This window comes from Arabidopsis lyrata (assembly GCF_000004255.2).
Source record: "Arabidopsis lyrata subsp. lyrata unplaced genomic scaffold ARALYscaffold_4, whole genome shotgun sequence".
NCBI lineage: Eukaryota > Viridiplantae > Streptophyta > Magnoliopsida > Brassicales > Brassicaceae > Arabidopsis > Arabidopsis lyrata.
Genome location: NW_003302552.1, coordinates 2407150 through 2425848, shown reverse-complemented (window position 1 = coordinate 2425848; position 18699 = coordinate 2407150). Strand labels below are relative to the sequence as shown.

Below are 18699 nucleotides of genomic sequence, written 5' to 3'. Positions count from 1 at the left end.
AGATTCAAAAAATCTAGCACATATACAATTAATCAGCTGTACTCAACCTCACACAAAGCAAATCTCTCCGTCCAATCATAACCATCCACGTCAGCATTATCTCACACGTGGACGGTCACGATCGCTCAATTACATTCAAAGAGGTTTTCGTCTCCATATATAAAAATACAGAGAGATAGCGACGGACATAGATTCGCCGCAACAAGAGAAAACGGAGCATGAAGAGACGAAGAGCGGCGAAAAAATCTCCGGCGATGGTGACGGTTACCGATTGTAAAGGGTTAGATTCCGGCGAAGAGACGAGACTCGTAAGGAGATTGATGAAGTTCGAAGACTTGCCTGAGTATTTGAAGGACAACGAGTTTATACACAACCATTATCGATGTCAATGGTCTCTCAAAGATACTTTTCTCAGTGCTTTCTCTTGGCACAACGAAACTCTCAACATTTGGACGTACGTTAAAATCTTTTTAGGGGGTTTTTCGTAATTTTACGGATATTTTGAATTGATTTGTGAGAGTTTGGGATTTTGATAATCGTTAGGCATTTATTTGGATTTGTGATATTTCTGTGGATGACGGTGGTGAGTTGCTTGGAGACGACGGAGCTTAGTCTCGCCGGCGTTTTTAACGGCATGTCCGGGTAAGAACCACCGAGGTTAAAATCGTCATTTTATCTTAAGTTTTTTAAATGTTAAAATAGTATATAATTGCTTTTTTTGGGGACCTGACGATAGAGTGAGGATTTGCCTCTCAAGCAATCAGACTCTGCTTCATGTAAGTTTTTTGTATTCTTTTGATATTTTTAATTGTCGCCTTATCTTATCTTATGTGTGACATTGTCAATACTAAAATGCTGAATATTATAAGTTATATAGTTTGTTTTATGTGTCATAACCTATAACAAAATATGTGTCATTACCATATTATATCGATTTTACGATATGTAACGGAAAAAAATATATTTTTGTTTACAAAAGAATGGTTGTGACATTTAAAAAAATTAAATTATAGTTTACTTAAATTAAAGCTGATAATCTTTGAATTTAAGCCATTATTATTTAATTATTAATATATGAAATTGAAGTTTACATAAATTTGATATATCTCTAATTTAGTATATACATACTGACTGAAAACATATACACACTAAAAACATGTTTTATTTTTGTAACCAAAATATTGCCATGTTTTTGCAACAAAGTAAATTCATAGTAGACATACAAATAAACCACATCTTTGTCATTTTCTAATCATGTAAAATAGTGGTAAATTGCCCCTACCATGTGTTGTTGTTTTCGATATATTTCTTGGATCTTTTCTCTCTTGAGCTTTGAACCCACCAAAAAAGATCGCATAACTTTTGAGAAAAGAATAAAGAATGATCCTTTTCTCATTCATATGACTAAACTTTAAAAGATTCTCTCTGTAACAGGATTCGAACGTGACACAACACATCTCATGTCTTACCTCTCAAGGAGAAGGTATTCCAAAATGGCCATGGCTCGTTTACTTAGTCGGAGCAATGGGTTGTTTAATCTGCAGCTCTGTTTCACACCTCCTTGCTTGTCACTCAAAACGTTTCAACCTCTTCTTCTGGCGTTTAGACTACGCAGGAATATCTCTCATGATCGTTGCTTCTTTCTTTGCACCAATCTACTATGCATTCTCTTGCCACCCTAACTTCCGTTTACTCTACTTGTCCTCGATCTCGATCCTCGGTCTCCTCGCTATCATCACTCTCCTCTCTCCTGCTCTCTCTACACCGCGTTTTAGACCTTTCAGAGCTAATCTTTTCCTTGCAATGGGATCATCTGCTGTCATACCTGCTACACATGTGCTTTGCCTTTACTGGGATCATCCTAACGTCTTCATCGCCCTCGGTTACGAGATTGCCACGGCCTTGTCGTATTTTGTGGGAGCTACTTTTTATGTTAGCCGTGTGCCTGAAAGATGGAAGCCTGGAGCGTTTGATATGGCTGGACATAGCCATCAGATATTCCATGTGTTTGTAGTTTTTGGTGCTCTTGCTCATTGTGTCACCACTCTTCTCATCATTGATTTTTCACTGGCTTCCCCTTCTTGTGGGTTTTAGCAAGAAGATATTGTTAGTAAGCTTATGTGATCTTGCATTTCGATGTATGTGATCTTGGTTTGCTTTGGACTGTCCACGGCTATTCCTATTTGAAACCGAGACTTGATTTGTCGAATCAGACTTTCAAGATTGAAATGATTCTTATTACTAAAGCAGAATATATGTATATCGATTCCTAAGACATTGCTAAACAGCTTCTGTGATCTAATGCCTGACTTGCTTTGGACTGTCCATTGCTATTTCCTATTTGAAACCGAGACTTGAGTTGTCGAATCTCATTTTCTAGATCGAAAAGATTCTAGTTACTAAAGCAGAATATATGCATATCGATTCCTTGGAATAGAAGAAATGATGAGAAAAGAGGAAAGCTAAAACCTTTTGATTCCTTTGTTTCTTTGGAGATCAAAAATTTGTCAGTGGTAAATGGTTTAGGTACACATAAGGATCTTTTAGTTTAGCTCTTCACCAAGTTCATTATACAATTTTTGCTTAGGATAATTTAGTCGCGCACAAGAAGCCATTGTTGCTCTCTGGAATTTGTGCAAGCCATATAATGAATAGATCATCCTCTCTCTGAAACTGAGGTTTTTGAGATACATTATGATTGCTATACCTACGCGAAATCCAACATCTCATCATCATCAAGGATTTCTATATGTTATGATCCTCTGAAAATATAGTTTCCTTGATGTCATCATTGAATACAGTACATCAACATTGTGTCATATCTTGTGAACAATAGTTTGCTGTCTACTTTCTTCTACATTTATGACGTTCTCTCAGAGTATGACATTGACCGACAAATAAACTAAAACCTTTTTGGTACTCCAGTCAAATGTGTATTCAAGCTGGTAACTTGGATTGTATAGGATGTCATATGTAACTTAGAATGGGAATCAATAGGAGTCTTCACTAAGCAAAAAATAAACTCTTGATTTTGATTTTTGATTTTTGAGTATATCAAAATGAACTAATGGTATGATTTTTGGTTTTCTTTTGGGAAAAAACACATTTTTAACCCTCAAAGTGTTACTGGGTAGCACTTTAAACCTCAAAAGAATTTCACTAACACTATAAACCACCAACATAATTTTACAAATAACTTAAAACTCCAAACTAGCTTTTTTGTTTGTCCCGCCATAAAAATAATGGAAAAATTATTTTCTATTTGTTTAATATATTTTTATTTAAGTTAAATTAATTTTATTATTTATTATAATTAATAAAAATCTAAAAAAAAAAACTTCACATTCTTTGTTTACTCACCGTTCAACCATGAAATTTCAAAGGAAGCAATTGAAATATCGGTTATATAATTTTGTTAAGAACACAAACATAATTCTTTTGTTCAAGTCAGTCTAGTGATCTTCATTGCTCTCTGGATTAACTTGACTGGGCATAATATGTTATATTCTTTTCGATTCAACCCCAAAATTCTGGATATTTGTTATTCTATGAAAAAAAAAGACAAAAAATCCGAAATACAAATTTAATCACAAATACTAAAATTTTAAAAGAAATATATATATATATATATATATATATATATATATATGTAGTATATATGTATATATTTAAAGATACAAAATTATATATTCATTATTTATTTATATATATGAATTTGCATTCATTAACTTAATTAGAAAAGTATTAAATTTACAAATTAAGAAAGAAAAATAAATTTTCAATGCATACTGCCATTGTTTTGTTGAATTTTGATATTTTATCAAATTTTAATATTTTTCTTCTTATTCTTAAGAACTATGAATCGGACTGTATATCCAGCCGAATATTTAGATTTTAGCGGTTATCTGAACATTAGATATCCGACTAGTTGTAAAGCGGAGAGGATCATAAAGTCCAAAAAAGTTCAAGATATCCGTTTCGTGTCTACCCTTGCTTTGTACAAACAAATATGTGGAGGCAATAAAGATAGTGATATGGTATAGCCCCACATGAGCTAATACCTGGTCTCGTAATGAGCCGTTGAAGACTTTAAAAAGTGTGAACTAACTTTTCAATAATATTGAAGAAGAAAACTAGATTTCAACAAGAAAAAAAAAAAAGAAAAAAAATTCAAATATCATTTTGCGGAAAGAAAGCTAAGAAGATATGTCCCAGGCCAAAAAGAAAGTCACATTTCATCATTCAAAGTTTCATCAATATTTTAGAGAAATATTTGACTGACTATAATAGTTCAATGAGTCACATTAAGCATTCAAAGTTTCATTAATATTTTCCAGCTCTTTTCTTGGTATCTCATAATTATTTTATAGGACTAAACCTTTTTTTTTTCTCACAGTTTAATGAGTTTATGAATGGCCCATTCGAAAATTAAGAAACTTTCTGCTTTTAATGATATGGACAAAGCATAATAATGATTTTTTGGTCAAGCGTGGCTTGTGTGAATGAATAAATTTCCCTTTTTTGGTCTTTTTTTCCATTTATTAGGTATAATTTTGTCTAATTTAACATTTTAGTTTCCAATGTGTCCTTATTATACACAAAACTTTTCCCCACAAAGTGTTTTTTAAACATCTTTCTGAGCCAATTTTGGGGACTAGCTCGTCGACAAAACTCGTGTTCTTTTACAAATTTTCCAGGTATAATGAGATTCTTTTCATGATTTCATTAATAAGATTCTTGTTCTGTAGAAGTTTAGAAAAAACTTTAGATTCAAGGAACTATAGTGTTTGAAGTAATTTATTGAATTGCATATAGTGTTTTTGCAATCAGAGATATGGTAGGAAGAAGCTATAGCTTAGATACGCGTGGATTTGAGTCCACCACGGATCTTAGAATAGCTCTTTATGAAATGAAGGAAGATGTCCAGAGACTTGAGGAAGAGTTGGATGCTGAGAGAGAAGCTACTGCTACATCAGCGAGCGAAGCCATGTCCGTGATACTTAGGCTACAAGGCGAGAAAGCGATGCTTGCAATGGAAGCTAGCCAGTACAAGAGAATGGTTGAGGAGAGAATGTCACTTGCCGAGTTGTCGCTGGAGCTTTTGGAGGATTTGAATTACCAGAAAGATGTTGAAATCAAGAATCTTGAGTGTGAATTACATTCTTATAGATGTAAGCTTATGAGTTTGGGATGGAGTGGACTTGATGATGAGGATTGTATGAGATTTTGCGATAGATCTCAAACACCGTCTCCAGAACCGATTGAGACGGTTCCTGTGGAGAAGGGAGTTATAGAGCAGAGCTTGGATTCAAGGAAAGATAAAGAGAAGAATTTAGATTTGAATTGGGATCAGATCAAGAAGGTGGATGAGCAGTTGAAAGAGCTTACGGATTTTCGAGATTCTATAAGAGATCAATACAAGACTTTGAAGCAGGAGACAAGTTCTGTGTCTGAAACTAAGAATGGAGAAAAGGGTTTGTGTAAAACTGATTTGTTCGTGAAAAAGATGTCCAAGAAATCATCAAAACAGAAAAGAGATAAAAGCGTCAAGAGAGATCATACGCGGGGAAGTTGTTCCACAAACGATGCAGAGTGTCAGACCGAGTTGCAGCGGTTGAAAGAGAGAGTAGAGCTGCTCGAGCAGGAGAGATGCAACACAGAGCCATCTCAAACTAGTGGAGTAAATCAACAAAATATGAATCTGCAGAGAAATTCAGAAGAAGAGTTAAGTTCTGTGCAATCTGCAATGTTAAGTTATGACTCAGCTATTGTTTCTGTCCAAGAGGTATGGTAAAATCAACTTCTGTCAATAAATTTCAGATAGTTCTTAAGTACTAACAAATCTTGGCATGTCTATTGAAACAGGCAATGCTTTACTTCTGGCTATGAGACACGCCTTTCGTCTCTGGAGTTGACGGCGTTAGAGCTAGTTCATTATGATATCTACAAATAGAGCATCTTGATTTGATTAAAAAAAGTATACAAACTTTGAGAACATTATAGTGTTATACTAAGATTAGTTAAAGGGCGTGATTAATATTGTACTTGCATTCGTTTTTTGTTTCAAGTAAGATCCACATCTTGTGTAAAGTTTGAGCCTTTGAGAAACAAATCTTCTTCTATTTTCTTGATATCTCATGTTTCTTTCTTGTCATCTGAAATTTATTAAAAATGGATGAAATTACATACGTAAGCGGAGAAAAGAGATATCCCTGAAAATATTTCATGGTTTTTTGATCATACTTTTTCATATTTTGGTGGATAAAAAAGAAGGAATAAGAGAACCATGAAAGTGAGTGTTACCAACCTCAAGAGTATTGTGGATGCATTGTCATTTATGCACCAAAGAAAGTCTGAAATCTCACAATCACCAATCTTAGATTGTCTTTGGTTTGGAGTTATAACCCTTTCTTTGATTGGTTGAAATCAGAACCAATGTTAACCGGTAACCTGATAAGGTTACTAGTAGCTATCAGACCAAACTTCTTCTAGTTTTGTCTTAGCATAATCTTTTTTCTCATGCTTATTCGTCATCATAGCTTTCCACATTCTAAAGCCTAATCCAAAAACTCTTCCTTTCACCATCCCAAATCCTAAAACTTTTATAAAATCCTTTTGTGTCACTATCAATGGAGGCAACATTTTCAGTTCACCACAACTTTGTGATTACTCATAGTCTATGTTGGATGTCACACTCAAGAAACAAATCTCATCTCTTTTACGAACTTATACCGTCCTCCTTGTGTGCGCATCCGGATTTGCTAAGCACTTGAAAAAGGATTATTGTTTGATCTTTTTCTCTTTTACACCTACCTCATCATCACTTCTAGCTTGTCCTATAGCATCTTCTTACGCCCATTAATATCTTTACAACAAAGCTATGTTTCTACTGCAACTACTTTAGTGACGATAAGACGAGGATTAAATATCGAATTTTGACAAGTTAAAAGACAAATATGAAGCTTCATTTTAAGAAGTTCATCAAATCTTTCTGATAAAAACCAATAAAAAGAGTTTTATTTTTGATTATCTATGTAAACATGATCTTATTTGATACATGAATATTGCTTAATTTTGCTGCAATATCAAACTCAGCATAAGGAAATTTAATTTTGAGTGTCACAAAGATCGTTTTTGCTTTTGTTTCTTGGCTCATCAGTTCTTTCTAAGATGGCAGAATGAGACAAAAATCTGATGGCATGTTGACCTCTGTTTGATGTTGATGTCTCGCATTAATTCTTACTTAATTTAGAAATATTAATTAAACTAATAAAGGACTAATGATCAAGAACTTGGAGAGATTATTATTTATTAAGCAGACATCATCAACTTCCACTTACAATATAAATCTCTGCTATACACTTTTTTTTAAAATCCAAAGTTAGGCAAAAAAGGATTGTGATAAGATTATACTGCAATAGAAGATTAGAAGAAGCTTCATTGCTAGATTCATAGCACATACATAAGATATGATCATGAGTGCAAAAAACCCACCAAATCTTTTCATTTAAAATAATTAACCAATGAATGTGAAATATAAGATTTGTTTGGTTTATTTTTGATCTGAATAAGACTTTAATCCACAAAATCTAACTTCTAAAAAATTCAATTCAACTCAAGAATCCAAGAAAAAATCATTGAAAGAATGAATACAATTATCAAAACTCTCTGAAATATTGATTCAAGAAACCATTATGAACTAGCTTCTCCTTGTGTTTCTTGAGATGAAAAATGCAAAAGAGAAGGACAAGCAAATAGATACTCTTTAAGCCGTCCCATCTCGTGTGCGACATCGAGCATGTCAGGCCTAGTTGAAGGATTGTATTGAGTACATATCAATCCTAACTCAATCATTTCCAATATGACTTCTCTCCATAGCTTCTCACATCTCTCTGGTTTCCCCTGCGGTTTCCATCTGATCAACGCTTGTTCGATGATTTCCTCTAGAGAATTCGGGTAATGTGACTTCATAAACTCATGTAAGTTTGATCCTTCATTGACAAGAACATCCGTTGGTCTCCTTCCGCTTACAATCTCTAGCAGGAGAACACCAAAACTGTACACATCTCCATGTGTCGATGCGCGTTTCCCCATCCCGTATTCTGATGAAAAATGACTAACCATTTAGTTTAAAGACTAATGAGACTACTTAGTGAAACTTTAATGATGTTGTGAGAATTGTGTACCTGGTGCAATGTAACCGACTGATCCACATAACAATCCATCTGTTGAGCCAAATGACACTGAATCATCTGTAGAAACCGTTTCTTCAACGCCTTGAACTAATCTTGAAATCCCGAAATCCGTAACCAGAGCCGTCATTTCATCGTCGAGAAGGATATTGCTCGGTTTGAGATCACAGTGAATGACTTTGACAGGTGAATAGTGATGCAAGTAAGCTATTCCTTCAGCGACATCGCTGCATATATATACCAACTGAATCAAATCCAAGTTCTTGCTCAAGTACTCTCCCGGGTATAAGTGCCTCTCCAAGCTTCCATTTGGCATCAGTGGCAGAACAAGAGCCTTGAAACCAGGTTTTCTGCAGGTTGTGATGATCCTGATCAAGTTCCTGTGCCTTGTTCTCTTCAAGATCTGACATTCTCTTTTGAAACTCCCTGAGAACTCCAGTGCGGTCTTTGGATCAAGTACTTTAACTGCAATCTTAGTGTTGTTCCTGAGAACTCCCTTGTAAACATGACCAAATCTCCCTGAACCAATCAAGCTAGAAGCATTGAAACCTCCAGTTGCTGTTATGAGCTGTTGATACGATATTCTCGGGTACTTCGGGTCATTTCGGTTCTGTTTTTCTTCGTCTTCCACCTCTTCTTTGTCATAAACTGTTAGATTCTTTCCAAATCTTGATCTTTGGACCAGAGGGTACCCAAAAACACACAGAAAAGGAGTTACAATCAATGATAACAGAACCGGTAGAATAACAGAAGGGTACTTGTGTTTCTTCTTGCAAGCTTGCATCCCTTTTATAGAGCCACACAAGAGAGAATCTCCAAGAAAAGACTCAATAGTCAGCTTAGAGAATGATCCTTTGTCAGATACATTTCCAGAGAACAAGTTGAAGGAGAAATTCAAGTGCTTGAGAGTCGAAGACTGTTGAAAAGAAGGCGGTATAGCTCCGTTTAATCTGTTTGAAGATACATCTAGCTCTTTCAGATATGGCAATTGGCCTAATGATGCAGGAAGCGTACTGGAGAAACTGTTTCTTGAAAGATTCAAATGCTCTAATGCAATGCAGCTTCCGAGCTGAGGCGGAATCTTTCCTGAGAGTTCGTTGGAAGAAAGATCAACTGAGAGAACCATATCCATTTTGCTTAGCTCCAACGGTATTGGCCCACTTAAGTGATTGCTAGAGAGGTTAAGATACAGCTTCAGGTTTCTGAGATTGGAGACAACTTCAACAGGTATGTTCCCTGAGAGGTTGTTGTGAGAGAGATCAAGAATCTCAAGATTGATACATTTTCCGAGGCTTTGAGGAACCGTACCAGAGAGATGGTTTCCGTACAGAAGAAGTCTTCTCAGCTGAGAAAGGTTTGCAAAACTATCAGGGATTGAACCAGAGAGCTTGTTTCTAGAAACATCAAGAAGACCAAGACGAGGTATATCCCCGAGTTCCATAGGGATTTCGCCGGTTAAGTGATTATTCGAGAGATAAACCCTTTCAAGCTTGCTTAGCTTACAGAGCTCACGCGGGATTGGACCGGACAAGAGGTTACTCGACAAGTTTAGAAGGGTTAGGTTCAAAAGGTTTGATATCTCTGGTGGTATAGAGCCATGGATACGGTTTTGATCAAGATGAATCTGTACAAGATTTACAGAGAGGTGCCTTACGGAAGAAGAAATCTCTCCTCCGAGGCTATTTCCGGCTAACTCAAGCTCTTCTAGGTCAGAGGAATTGGCGAGAGAGGCGAAAAAAGGTTCGAGGTTGGTGTTATTGTTGTGGCTAATGAAATGGTTATAAGAAAGGTAAAGAAACTGAAGATGTGGCATCTTGCTTATGACTTGAGAAGGTAACTCTCCGGTTAACAGATTTGACTCCAAATCCATCCATTTGAGATTCGTAGAGTTTGAGAGAGAAGAAGGGACAGTACCGGTGAGCTTGTTCGACCAGAGAAGAAGAAACCGAAGTTCTTTGAGCTGACAATGATTCTTTAAAGGGATTTCTCCGGTTAAAGAATTGTTGGAGAGATCAATGTATTGTAGAGATAAAGAAGAACCGTTGCAAAAGAGCTGAACCGGGATTGAACCGGTTAATCGATTGCTTCCAAGATCGAGATAAACAAGACGGTTAAGCGAACCGAGTTCTTGTGGAATGTCCCCTTGTAAAAGATTCTCAGAGAGACTTAGCTGCTTCAAGGTTTTATGCAATGAGCCTATCTCAGGTGGGATTTTTCCAACGAAGAAGTTTCTCGAAAGATCAAGAACCGTTAAAGCGGTTAGCTTAGCGATCGACGGTGAGATTTCACCGCCGAGATCTTTACCACTGATATCAAGCTCGATTACTTGAGTGCTCTCTTTGTTACACTTCACACCAGACCAACTACAAACATCAACAAGCGAAGAAGAAGAAGAAGAAAGCGAAACCCAACTGCTTAGAGAGTTATGAGGATCTGAAACAATGGATGATTTGAAAGAAAGCAAAGAGATTTGATCGTTCTCTTTAGAAGCAAGAACGGTCATAACAGTGATCAAGAACAAGAAAAACAACAAAGAACAAGAATCCATTTTTGTTTTGTTTGTTATGAGTGTTTAATTGAGACAACAAAGAATCAAAAATGGTGTTTGACTATACACACATATATATAAATTATATGTTTATACAATCGAAGAGAGACAGTATCTCTTTTATAGTTTGTGCCTAACTAACGTTTGAAGATGTTAACTTTTAGCGCCTATGATGTTTGACTTAGGAAAGTCAACCAATGTTGTGTGAACGCGTGTGTAACTTGACTCCGCCACGTCATTTATTCGTTTATAATTGCCGTGTGGTTAAATTTTGTATAGTGGTTTTACATGTCAGCTACAATAACTAGCTTAAGGCCTAACTCCATCATGTGTTTTGGGTCTTTAATTAATTTTATATGTTTACTAGAGTAGATTAGACTAATTGGGATTAGTGGATGATACGTTAAAATAATGATGAAATATCATAACAATCTACAGGGGTGGTGTATCCTCAAAAAAATCCGATGTGGGCATCCATGTCGACGATAATATATAAATCAAATGGGTATATATATGATGATTATTAGAGTAAAGAAAGATTAAGAAATACGAAGATGACTTGGTTGGTTCTTTAATTTGGGAACTTAAGCACTGAGGTTTAGGGTTCATATAAGATAAATTAATCAACCTAGCCCACCACACAATGCAACCTCCTTCTTGTTATATCTAAGTGCTGATTATTACCATATGGATTTAAATAAGTTGTTGCAACTTGTTGCTCCAATATCGTTTATTTGTCTTTCGTGATTTTGTTAATCATCACAATCTGGTCCTTATCGTACGCGGACAGACACCGTCATATTTTATCTCTTTTTTGTTAAAGACTGTTCTTGTTCGTCAATTTAATTATAAAGCAAAACTTGTTTTTATCATTTGTGTTAGCCGTTGAAGTGTGGCTAAAATCGACAGTACAAGCGGAGAAGAAGTGTGGTTAGTGCGGTATATACGAGACAAACTGAACAAACGTTAAACGAAATAAATTGATAAGTGCTATATAGGTAAATAGTTATCAAACTTTGACTTTTTTTTTTATAACATAAAACTTCATACTTTTTTTTAATAACAGAGATCGTAGCCTTATGATAACAATAACATTGGAGATAGAAACATCATGTTTAGACAAAAGCTTTGGAAAGAAAATGGAAAGACTTTGTCTCAAACAGAGGTTTTAGATTCAGGTAATGTGACAGGAAAATATAACTTTCAAACTTATTTTTCTTGTTTGTTGGCTATTTGCTTTGGTACACTTTTAGTCATTTGTGTTATTCATGAGTAAATTGTGCTACTAATCTAAATTAATTTAGAATTAGCTCTAAACTTTAATTATAGTAATTATATTTAATGTTATTCAGAGCAAATAGTTGTTGATAATTAGCAATATTGAAATAGTTTACCTCAACAAAGTTGGTCACATATCATTAGATCAGTAGCTGTAGTTGTCGCAAGAAACTCTAGATTCGAACTATAGGGATCGTGCGCGAGTAGCAATGTTAATTGGTTTTCGTGTACAAGCTTAATCAATGTTGCAAATCCTTATCTAAGGTTACAACGAGCAATGCAGTAGGTGGCTTATGATCGAGAGCCCACAAAAGAATGACCTCTGTCATGGCCAACCAGGTTTGACCTTGACCACTTCCAGGTCTTGTAGTGTTGAGAACGGTTGAAAAGAGCCCTCGTTGAAGGAATTATCTTTGTAATAAAACGCAGTGATGGAGTCCATGAAGAACCCTTTGTGGAGAAGGGTGTTTTTGATGTTTTCGATTGCCTATACAGTCTCTAAGCCCTTAGGAAAGCCATAATTATCCTGGTCGATTATCACCTTCATTAATCGAAGTTTAATAGAGTATTGGTTTAAGACAAAACTTATGGTGTCGGCAAGGATGGGTGTTTCACTTTCGCTCATTCACTACAGGAAATGTGGGTATTAATAGCGGCCGAAAAACGCAATTATTCATCTACCATAGCGTTTCCTTAAGCGCTCTGACATCGCCCGTTATAGAAAGTCGGACACTTTTGATAGCGGTTTTTCGTTGTGCTATAGTTAATTGAACTACGATAGCGGTTATGACACTGCTATTATTAATATTTATAATAACGTGTAATAATTGTTATGATTGGGTTGTACCTATTTTCATGATTTGATTTTTCTACAATATTTATTTGATTAATTATTTCAATAATTTATATTTTTTATAATATTTATATTTTTGTTAATTATTTTAATTGTATTTAAATCATCTTTACTGTGATTTTTGGATTAAAATTACATATCAAAAATAAAAAATACAATATTTTATTATCATTATTACATGAAATAATATACAAAAACTTTTATAAAAATACTACATCAATTAAAAATACAAGACCAATACATCTCCTCTACATAGAATGCCTCTTCATCTGCCCTTGTCTCCTATCTTCATCTTCCTCCTCTGGCACTAGATAGCTCAATCAGAAGAAGAGTCACTTGTGTAGGTGCAATATCTTGCACATCGGCTGGTGGATAGGCTTCATAAACATGGTGGAAAACGACTCGGGCGATTCCATCTCAATCTCTTGATAATCTGAATACACATAGTCCAACTCTCTAACAACAATATAAAGCAACAAACCACACAACAACAATCCCCAAAGAGATAGCTCAGGAAAATAAAAGAGTTCCAACACAATAGTGCATAGAAACGTAACTAGAAACTCCCTCTCTGAGTCCATCTTCACCACTACCAGAGAACAAGAAACTCCAAATAGCAAGTGGGAACAACAAGACAAAACACACAAAAAAAACGTGATAAGTTGTACAAGCTTCAATGGCAACAATCCGAAAACTCCAAGCTGATCAAGTTAAATTTGGGTTAAAGAGATTCATGAATTACCTCATGCTTTCAAGAGCAGCCTTCTGCAACTCGGGATTGGGATCCTGAACCCTCTCGACATAGAGCTCAAGGTTCTGCTTTAGTTCCAAGTCCTCTTCAGACTACAATAACAGCCAATGGAAGCCGAGTCATTAAGTGACCATATACTTATCTACAAGTTAACATGCTAATCGAATGACGGACATGACATTCACTTTAATAAACGAATAGCTTGCCTGCGAAAAAAAAAAACCTAATTCTATAACATACGAATTCAATTCGATCGATTTCAATTCAAAATCTGACTGCAAATCTGACGGAACCTTGAGGGAAGCTTCATCCTGCTTCGTCTTCTTCTTATTATAAGTACCTTCGTCTTGGGATTGGGATTCTAATTGCTCAAGATTCGCAGAGCACCCACCACCATCTCTCTGACCAATAGAAGATTTGAGACGCTTATAGCAGTCATGCACTCTTCGAATCTCTTCTCTGTTCCTGCTTCTGGTTTGAATTTCCTCCTGAGATGGAGGCGACGGTGTCACCGGAGCTGGGAACGAGCTAACCACCGTAGAAGGGGATTGGGATTCTAATTGCGGTGGCGGAGGCTGAGATTCAGGAAGAGAAGGGCTAAGAGTGCGAGATAAACCTCTGGAAGCGGAGATGAGGGAGCGATACGCTTGCTCAAGATTCGCAGAGTTTGATTTTGGGACCTTTGATTTTCTCATACGAAAAGAAGAGGCAAAACGAAAAGAAGTTTTAACCAAAAAAAAAAGAAAAGAAGGAGAAAATCTTAACCGTTGGATTTAATTCATCAATGGTGGAGAATAAGCCAAAGTTCAATCCTGGAGGTTAATGCTCATTGGCTAAGAAAAAGAACGGCTCAGATCAAAGTTATCAAGACAGATCAACGGTGTACATTAATCACATCAACAATAAGAATGGACGGCTGAGATCAAAGCCGGCGCTATCTAACGGTGTAGGATTAGTCCCACAATCTGGGAGGTTACTTCCCATTGGCTATTAATGAAAAAATCAGAAAATTATCATATAAAATAGTTTATTAATGAAAAAAATAGAAATTATTTCTTTAAAAATTTAATATAAGTATTTCAATTTTTAGAATATTTTTTCTTATAAGTATAAAATTTTAAAAGTAAGAACAATTAATATAAGTTAGTATTCCAACTATCTAACTTATATGTTCATAAACACTAGGGCATAGTTTAGGGTTTAGGGTTTAAACTTTGGGGTTTAGATTTTTTTACTCAAGTTAGATAGTTTTTGGATTTTAAATTAGGATTTTAACTTTAATTTAGGGTTTAAAGATTTAATTTAATTAGGATTTTAACTTTAATTTAGGGTTTAGGGTTTAGGGTTAGAGATTTAATTTAATTAGGATTTTAACTTTCATTTAAGGTTTAAAGATTTAATTTAATTAGGATTTTAAAGATTTAATTTAATTAGGATTTTAATTTTAATTTAGGGTTTAGAGATTTAATTTAGGAATTTAAAATATGTGGATTTTAACTTTAACTCTAATTGTGCTTGCATTCTCAAATATGTGGTTTGTATCAAAAGTCAAGTGCATTTAACAATAGAAAACAAAGTGTTCTACATAACATTCTAGATATATAAAACACAGTACTTAAAAGTTTCAGACGTAGACTCATTAGGCCAAGCAACTACTGTGCCTATTGCATCGGAGATGAACTTTACTTCTGAATTTGGCCTCCACACTTTTGCATCATCAACCTTTTGCAACCATCAGTCTGTATTAACCATGTTTCTTCTCAAAGATCACGATCTCCATCTTTGATTAGAAGATAAGATGGCAGAAATCGGGGAAGCTTAAGAGCTGTTCTTCACAAACTGTAAACCACGAGAGTTTCAGACTTCAGAAGAAGCACTATACTCACTACAAGTTTTATGTTGCAAATTGAGTTTGGATAGCACTATACTCAGTATAGTCACTTGCAACATAAAACTTGTATCATTACAAGCACTATACTCACTACAAGCCTAAGATCTGCTGCTTATCCACTTGTTCCAATCATCCCAGTCATCAACTATCTTCTGCCACTCGAATCTTGAGGGATTGAAAAAGAACTGATCAAACAACCAGGAACCCACCAGGAACCAGGTTGAGCCCATCACAAGCGCATATGCCACTGAGTCCTCTGTTGCTTTCCTGTACAGCCTGTAACATATCAGCAGCACCATCAGCTCCATTCCTTTCACAAAGTGGCTTCTTGAATACATCCTGTAGTTCATAGTCTGTAATACACAGAATAACTTCGTTAAAAACAAATTCATAGTCAATGGTTAACTCGTATTGAGACAGTATCACTATTCGCAAAAAGATATATGTGAATCAATCATCAATTTAGCCAAATCAGAGAACAAGCAAAGATAAATCCTAGCTGATGAGAATATCTATTAACAGTTCTTGGACATCAAAATTTCTGCAGCTACTGAGCAAACTAAGAAGCTACAGATGACAATCAAAGCAATACATATCCTAAAAGGAGGGAAGAACCGCTCCATTTGGCACATTGTCTCAACTAACTCAGACTCACTAGAAATCAGCTTCTCTGGATCAATCACATGCTGGCACAACCTGTTGAAGTAGTTGCATAATCGAGTCACAGCAACTCTTGGTCCTTTTGGTAGCAATCCTCTCAAAGCAACAGGCAATAAGTTTTGCATAAGGAGATGATGATCATGCGACTTCATACCACTAATAACAGGAGGATCAAGAGAAACACAATTTGCAATATTGGCACAGTACCCATCAGAACCTCTAAACTTAGCTAACATATTCAATCTCCTTAACAAACATGGCAGAACAAAAATAGAACAACAAGGAGAGAAAGGATTCACAATCTTACGATTAAGCTCAAGTCTTCTTTGGACAAAGGATTTGTAGAATCTGTCAAGAAAAAAAATACAAATGATCTCACAAATCAAAAAGAGACATTCACACAAATAACAAGAACAACAAATAAGTACGCTACAGATTTTGTCAAATATATTGGGACCAACACATGAATCTTATTGATATTTTATAAAATACGACAGTTCATGTGAAATCATATGGGATTACACATAGAAACAAGTCGAATTCGTAAGTTTGAAACAAAAATTAAAAATCCCTAATTCATACCTTCACGAAATCTGACCCAGAGAGCTACCTGCAAAAATCAGAAGTTTTCAATTGGATTATAAGCTGTTTAACCCAAATTAATCAAAAATAACACAAGTCCAAATGATACATGGAAGAAGAAACAATTAACTGAAGAGATTTATCAGTCGACATTGAAGAATCCTAAATCGATATATACCAAACTAAACTCTTAAAGATTCAACCTAAAACTCAAATTATACCTGTGAAATTGGAATAAGATGCCAGCGACGACAACGGCGGCGAAGGTCGTCTCGGAATTTCACGGCGACAACGACAAAGCTTTGTACAGGTAGAGAGAAAGAGAGAAGGGGAACACGAGAGAAAGCTTAGTGTTCTTTTTGCTTTTTTTTTTCTAAGTGTTTTATCTTTGTTAGTGAGGGAAAAAATGCAAAAGTGATTTTTATTGTTTTCATTTATTTTGCCTTAGACAAAATCAGAAATTTTTTCCCTCTTAACATTTTTAATAGCGGGAATTGAACTTTAGTAACCCGAAAATTGGCCGCGTGAATTTCATATATCCCGCTTCAATCATTTATAGCGTTTACAATTCACAAAACGCTATCTATTAAGTCAAACATAGCATAGACATAAAAAACGCTATTTTTTAGTGCTATCAATACCCACATTTCCTGTAGTGATTCTTTTGAAAAGGATGAGCAACCTGCAATTGAAATGATGAACAAAAAATGTGTATGCGGTGAAGCACATATTTGATTTTATTTTTTGTGACAATAAAAATTAATTCTAATTTTTAATTGAGTTTTAAAATGTATTAGATTTGTATGTTTAAGTATAATTTGATATGATATAATGTTTAATGTTTCATTATATTTTAAATTTTGTATAAAAATCGCTTCAAAACACTTCGTTTCTGTTGATCAAACTTGATAAAACATAAAGGCTTGAGGCCCAAGAAAGACATAAACAAGTCGGTTTATGTTAAAGAAGATTCTAGAGTTTGGTTAGGAGTTATCTAACCTAATCCTATTGTGATTAGGATTTGTAGAATAGTATAAATAGAGGTGCCAAGGTTGTGGCTAACCCTATGTGTTGTTTTGAGATTAAGAAAGATTGTGTAACCTTTGTTTTGAGTTAGTTTCAAAGGTAATAAGAAGAGCGGTTCTTATAAACACAAAGTCTTGATCTTTAGGGTTTGATTCTTAGGTCTTAATTCAATAATTGGTATCAGAGCTCTTTACTATTGGATTAGGTAACCTAGGATCGAAGGAAAGCTTTATACGTTGCGAAACAGAGTTCGTCACAAGGTAAAGCATGGCTGAGATAGTTCCGGTTCCAGCTAGGAACAAGGAGAGTAGTTCTTCTATACAGTGTCTGATGCTTAACGCATCCAACTACACCGTATGGAACATGCAAATGAAAGGGGTGCTTAGGGTTCATAAGGTTTGGGATACAATAGAACCAGGGAATAATGATGCTGACAAGAATGACTTAGCTAGGGTTCTTCTATTCCAATCCATACCAGAATCAATGATTCTCCAAGTTGGAGATTATGAAACTGCAAAAGAAGTTTGGCGAGCAATCAAAACAAGAAATCTAGGTGCTGACAGAGTAAAAGAAGCAAGATTACAAACTTTAATGGCTGAATTCGACAGACTTAAGATGAAAGAAACAGAAACAATTGATGAGTTTGTAGGGGAAATCTCTGAAATAGCTACAAAGTCAGCTGCGTTAGGAGAAAGTATTGAGGAACCAAAACTTGTCAAGAAGTTTCTTAAGAGTGTACCTCGAAGGAAATATATCCACCACATAGTTGCTTCTCTTGAACAAGTACTTGATTTAAAGAAAACAAGTTTTGAAGAAATAGTTGGTAGATTAAAAGTATATGAAGACAGAGTTTGTGATGAAGAAGATCATCATGAAGACCAAGGAAAACTCATGTATGTTAACTCAGACTAACAAACC

General features: G+C 35.2%; 4 protein-coding genes and 1 long non-coding RNA gene across 7 annotated transcripts; 2 read left to right on the top strand and 3 right to left on the bottom strand.

Moving 5' to 3' along the window:
- The first annotated feature begins 132 nt into the window (after positions 1-132).
- Positions 133-2273, top strand: LOC9316617 (heptahelical transmembrane protein 3). Its single transcript, XM_002880504.2, has 4 exons — positions 133-454; positions 544-642; positions 737-776; positions 1435-2273. Exons 1-4 carry the CDS (start codon positions 219-221, stop codon positions 2092-2094), a joined length of 1035 nt encoding a protein of 344 aa, XP_002880550.1. The 5' UTR covers positions 133-218; the 3' UTR covers positions 2095-2273.
- Positions 2274-4421: 2148 nt separating this feature from the next.
- LOC9314793 (probable myosin-binding protein 5) lies at positions 4422-6131 on the top strand. Of its 2 annotated transcripts, none has more exons than XM_021027286.1 (3): positions 4422-4697; positions 4816-5785; positions 5866-6131. In XM_021027286.1, exons 2-3 carry the CDS (start codon positions 4835-4837, stop codon positions 5887-5889), a joined length of 975 nt encoding a protein of 324 aa, XP_020882945.1. In that variant the 5' UTR covers positions 4422-4697; positions 4816-4834; the 3' UTR covers positions 5890-6131. The 2 variants fall into 2 exon arrangements, with proteins under 2 accessions (XP_020882945.1, XP_020882946.1); XM_021027287.1 differs by having other exon boundaries at positions 4423-4697; positions 4831-5785.
- A 1459-nt stretch (positions 6132-7590) lies between these two features.
- LOC9314792 (putative leucine-rich repeat receptor-like serine/threonine-protein kinase At2g24130) lies at positions 7591-10872 on the bottom strand. The gene is made up of 2 exons (XM_002878679.2): positions 8187-10872; positions 7591-8102 (listed from the first exon to the last, which is right to left on the bottom strand). The coding sequence occupies exons 1-2, from the start codon at positions 10738-10740 to the stop codon at positions 7693-7695; spliced, it is 2964 nt and encodes a 987-aa protein (XP_002878725.1). The 5' UTR covers positions 10741-10872; the 3' UTR covers positions 7591-7692.
- Positions 10873-13316: 2444 nt separating this feature from the next.
- Positions 13317-14317, bottom strand: LOC9314791. The gene is made up of 3 exons (XM_021027819.1): positions 13916-14317; positions 13614-13714; positions 13317-13478 (listed from the first exon to the last, which is right to left on the bottom strand). Exons 1-3 carry the CDS (start codon positions 14315-14317, stop codon positions 13382-13384), a joined length of 600 nt encoding a protein of 199 aa, XP_020883478.1. The 3' UTR covers positions 13317-13381.
- A 1104-nt stretch (positions 14318-15421) lies between these two features.
- On the bottom strand, positions 15422-17374 carry LOC9316616. Of its 2 annotated transcripts, XR_002332463.1 has the most exons (4): positions 16977-17374; positions 16756-16783; positions 16481-16521; positions 15422-15866 (listed from the first exon to the last, which is right to left on the bottom strand). It is a non-coding gene; the product is annotated as an uncharacterized LOC9316616 (long non-coding RNA). The 2 variants fall into 2 exon arrangements; XR_002332462.1 differs by lacking the exon at positions 15422-15866 and having other exon boundaries at positions 15904-16521; positions 16977-17369.
- Positions 17375-18699: the final 1325 nt, after the last annotated feature.

Excerpts from the sequence above, each read along its gene's own strand:
- LOC9314791 (XM_021027819.1), bottom strand. The coding sequence starts at position 14,317 with ATGAGAAAATCAAAGGTCCCAAAATCAAACTCTGCGAATCTTGAGCAA. Across the intron at positions 13,715-13,915 it reads AGGATGAAGCTTCCCTCAAG|TCTGAAGAGGACTTGGAACT; the intron begins GTTCCGTCAGAT and ends CTGTTATTGTAG. Across the intron at positions 13,479-13,613 it reads GCTGCTCTTGAAAGCATGAG|TTTCTTGTTCTCTGGTAGTG; the intron begins GTAATTCATGAA and ends TGCTATTTGGAG.
- LOC9314792 (XM_002878679.2), bottom strand. The coding sequence starts at position 10,740 with ATGGATTCTTGTTCTTTGTTGTTTTTCTTGTTCTTGATCACTGTTATG. Across the intron at positions 8,103-8,186 it reads AGTCGGTTACATTGCACCAG|AATACGGGATGGGGAAACGC; the intron begins GTACACAATTCT and ends ATTTTTCATCAG.
- LOC9316617 (XM_002880504.2), top strand. The coding sequence starts at position 219 with ATGAAGAGACGAAGAGCGGCGAAAAAATCTCCGGCGATGGTGACGGTT. Across the intron at positions 455-543 it reads GAAACTCTCAACATTTGGAC|GCATTTATTTGGATTTGTGA; the intron begins GTACGTTAAAAT and ends GATAATCGTTAG. Across the intron at positions 643-736 it reads GTTTTTAACGGCATGTCCGG|AGTGAGGATTTGCCTCTCAA; the intron begins GTAAGAACCACC and ends ACCTGACGATAG.
- LOC9314793 (XM_021027286.1), top strand. The coding sequence starts at position 4,835 with ATGGTAGGAAGAAGCTATAGCTTAGATACGCGTGGATTTGAGTCCACC. Across the intron at positions 5,786-5,865 it reads CTATTGTTTCTGTCCAAGAG|GCAATGCTTTACTTCTGGCT; the intron begins GTATGGTAAAAT and ends CTATTGAAACAG.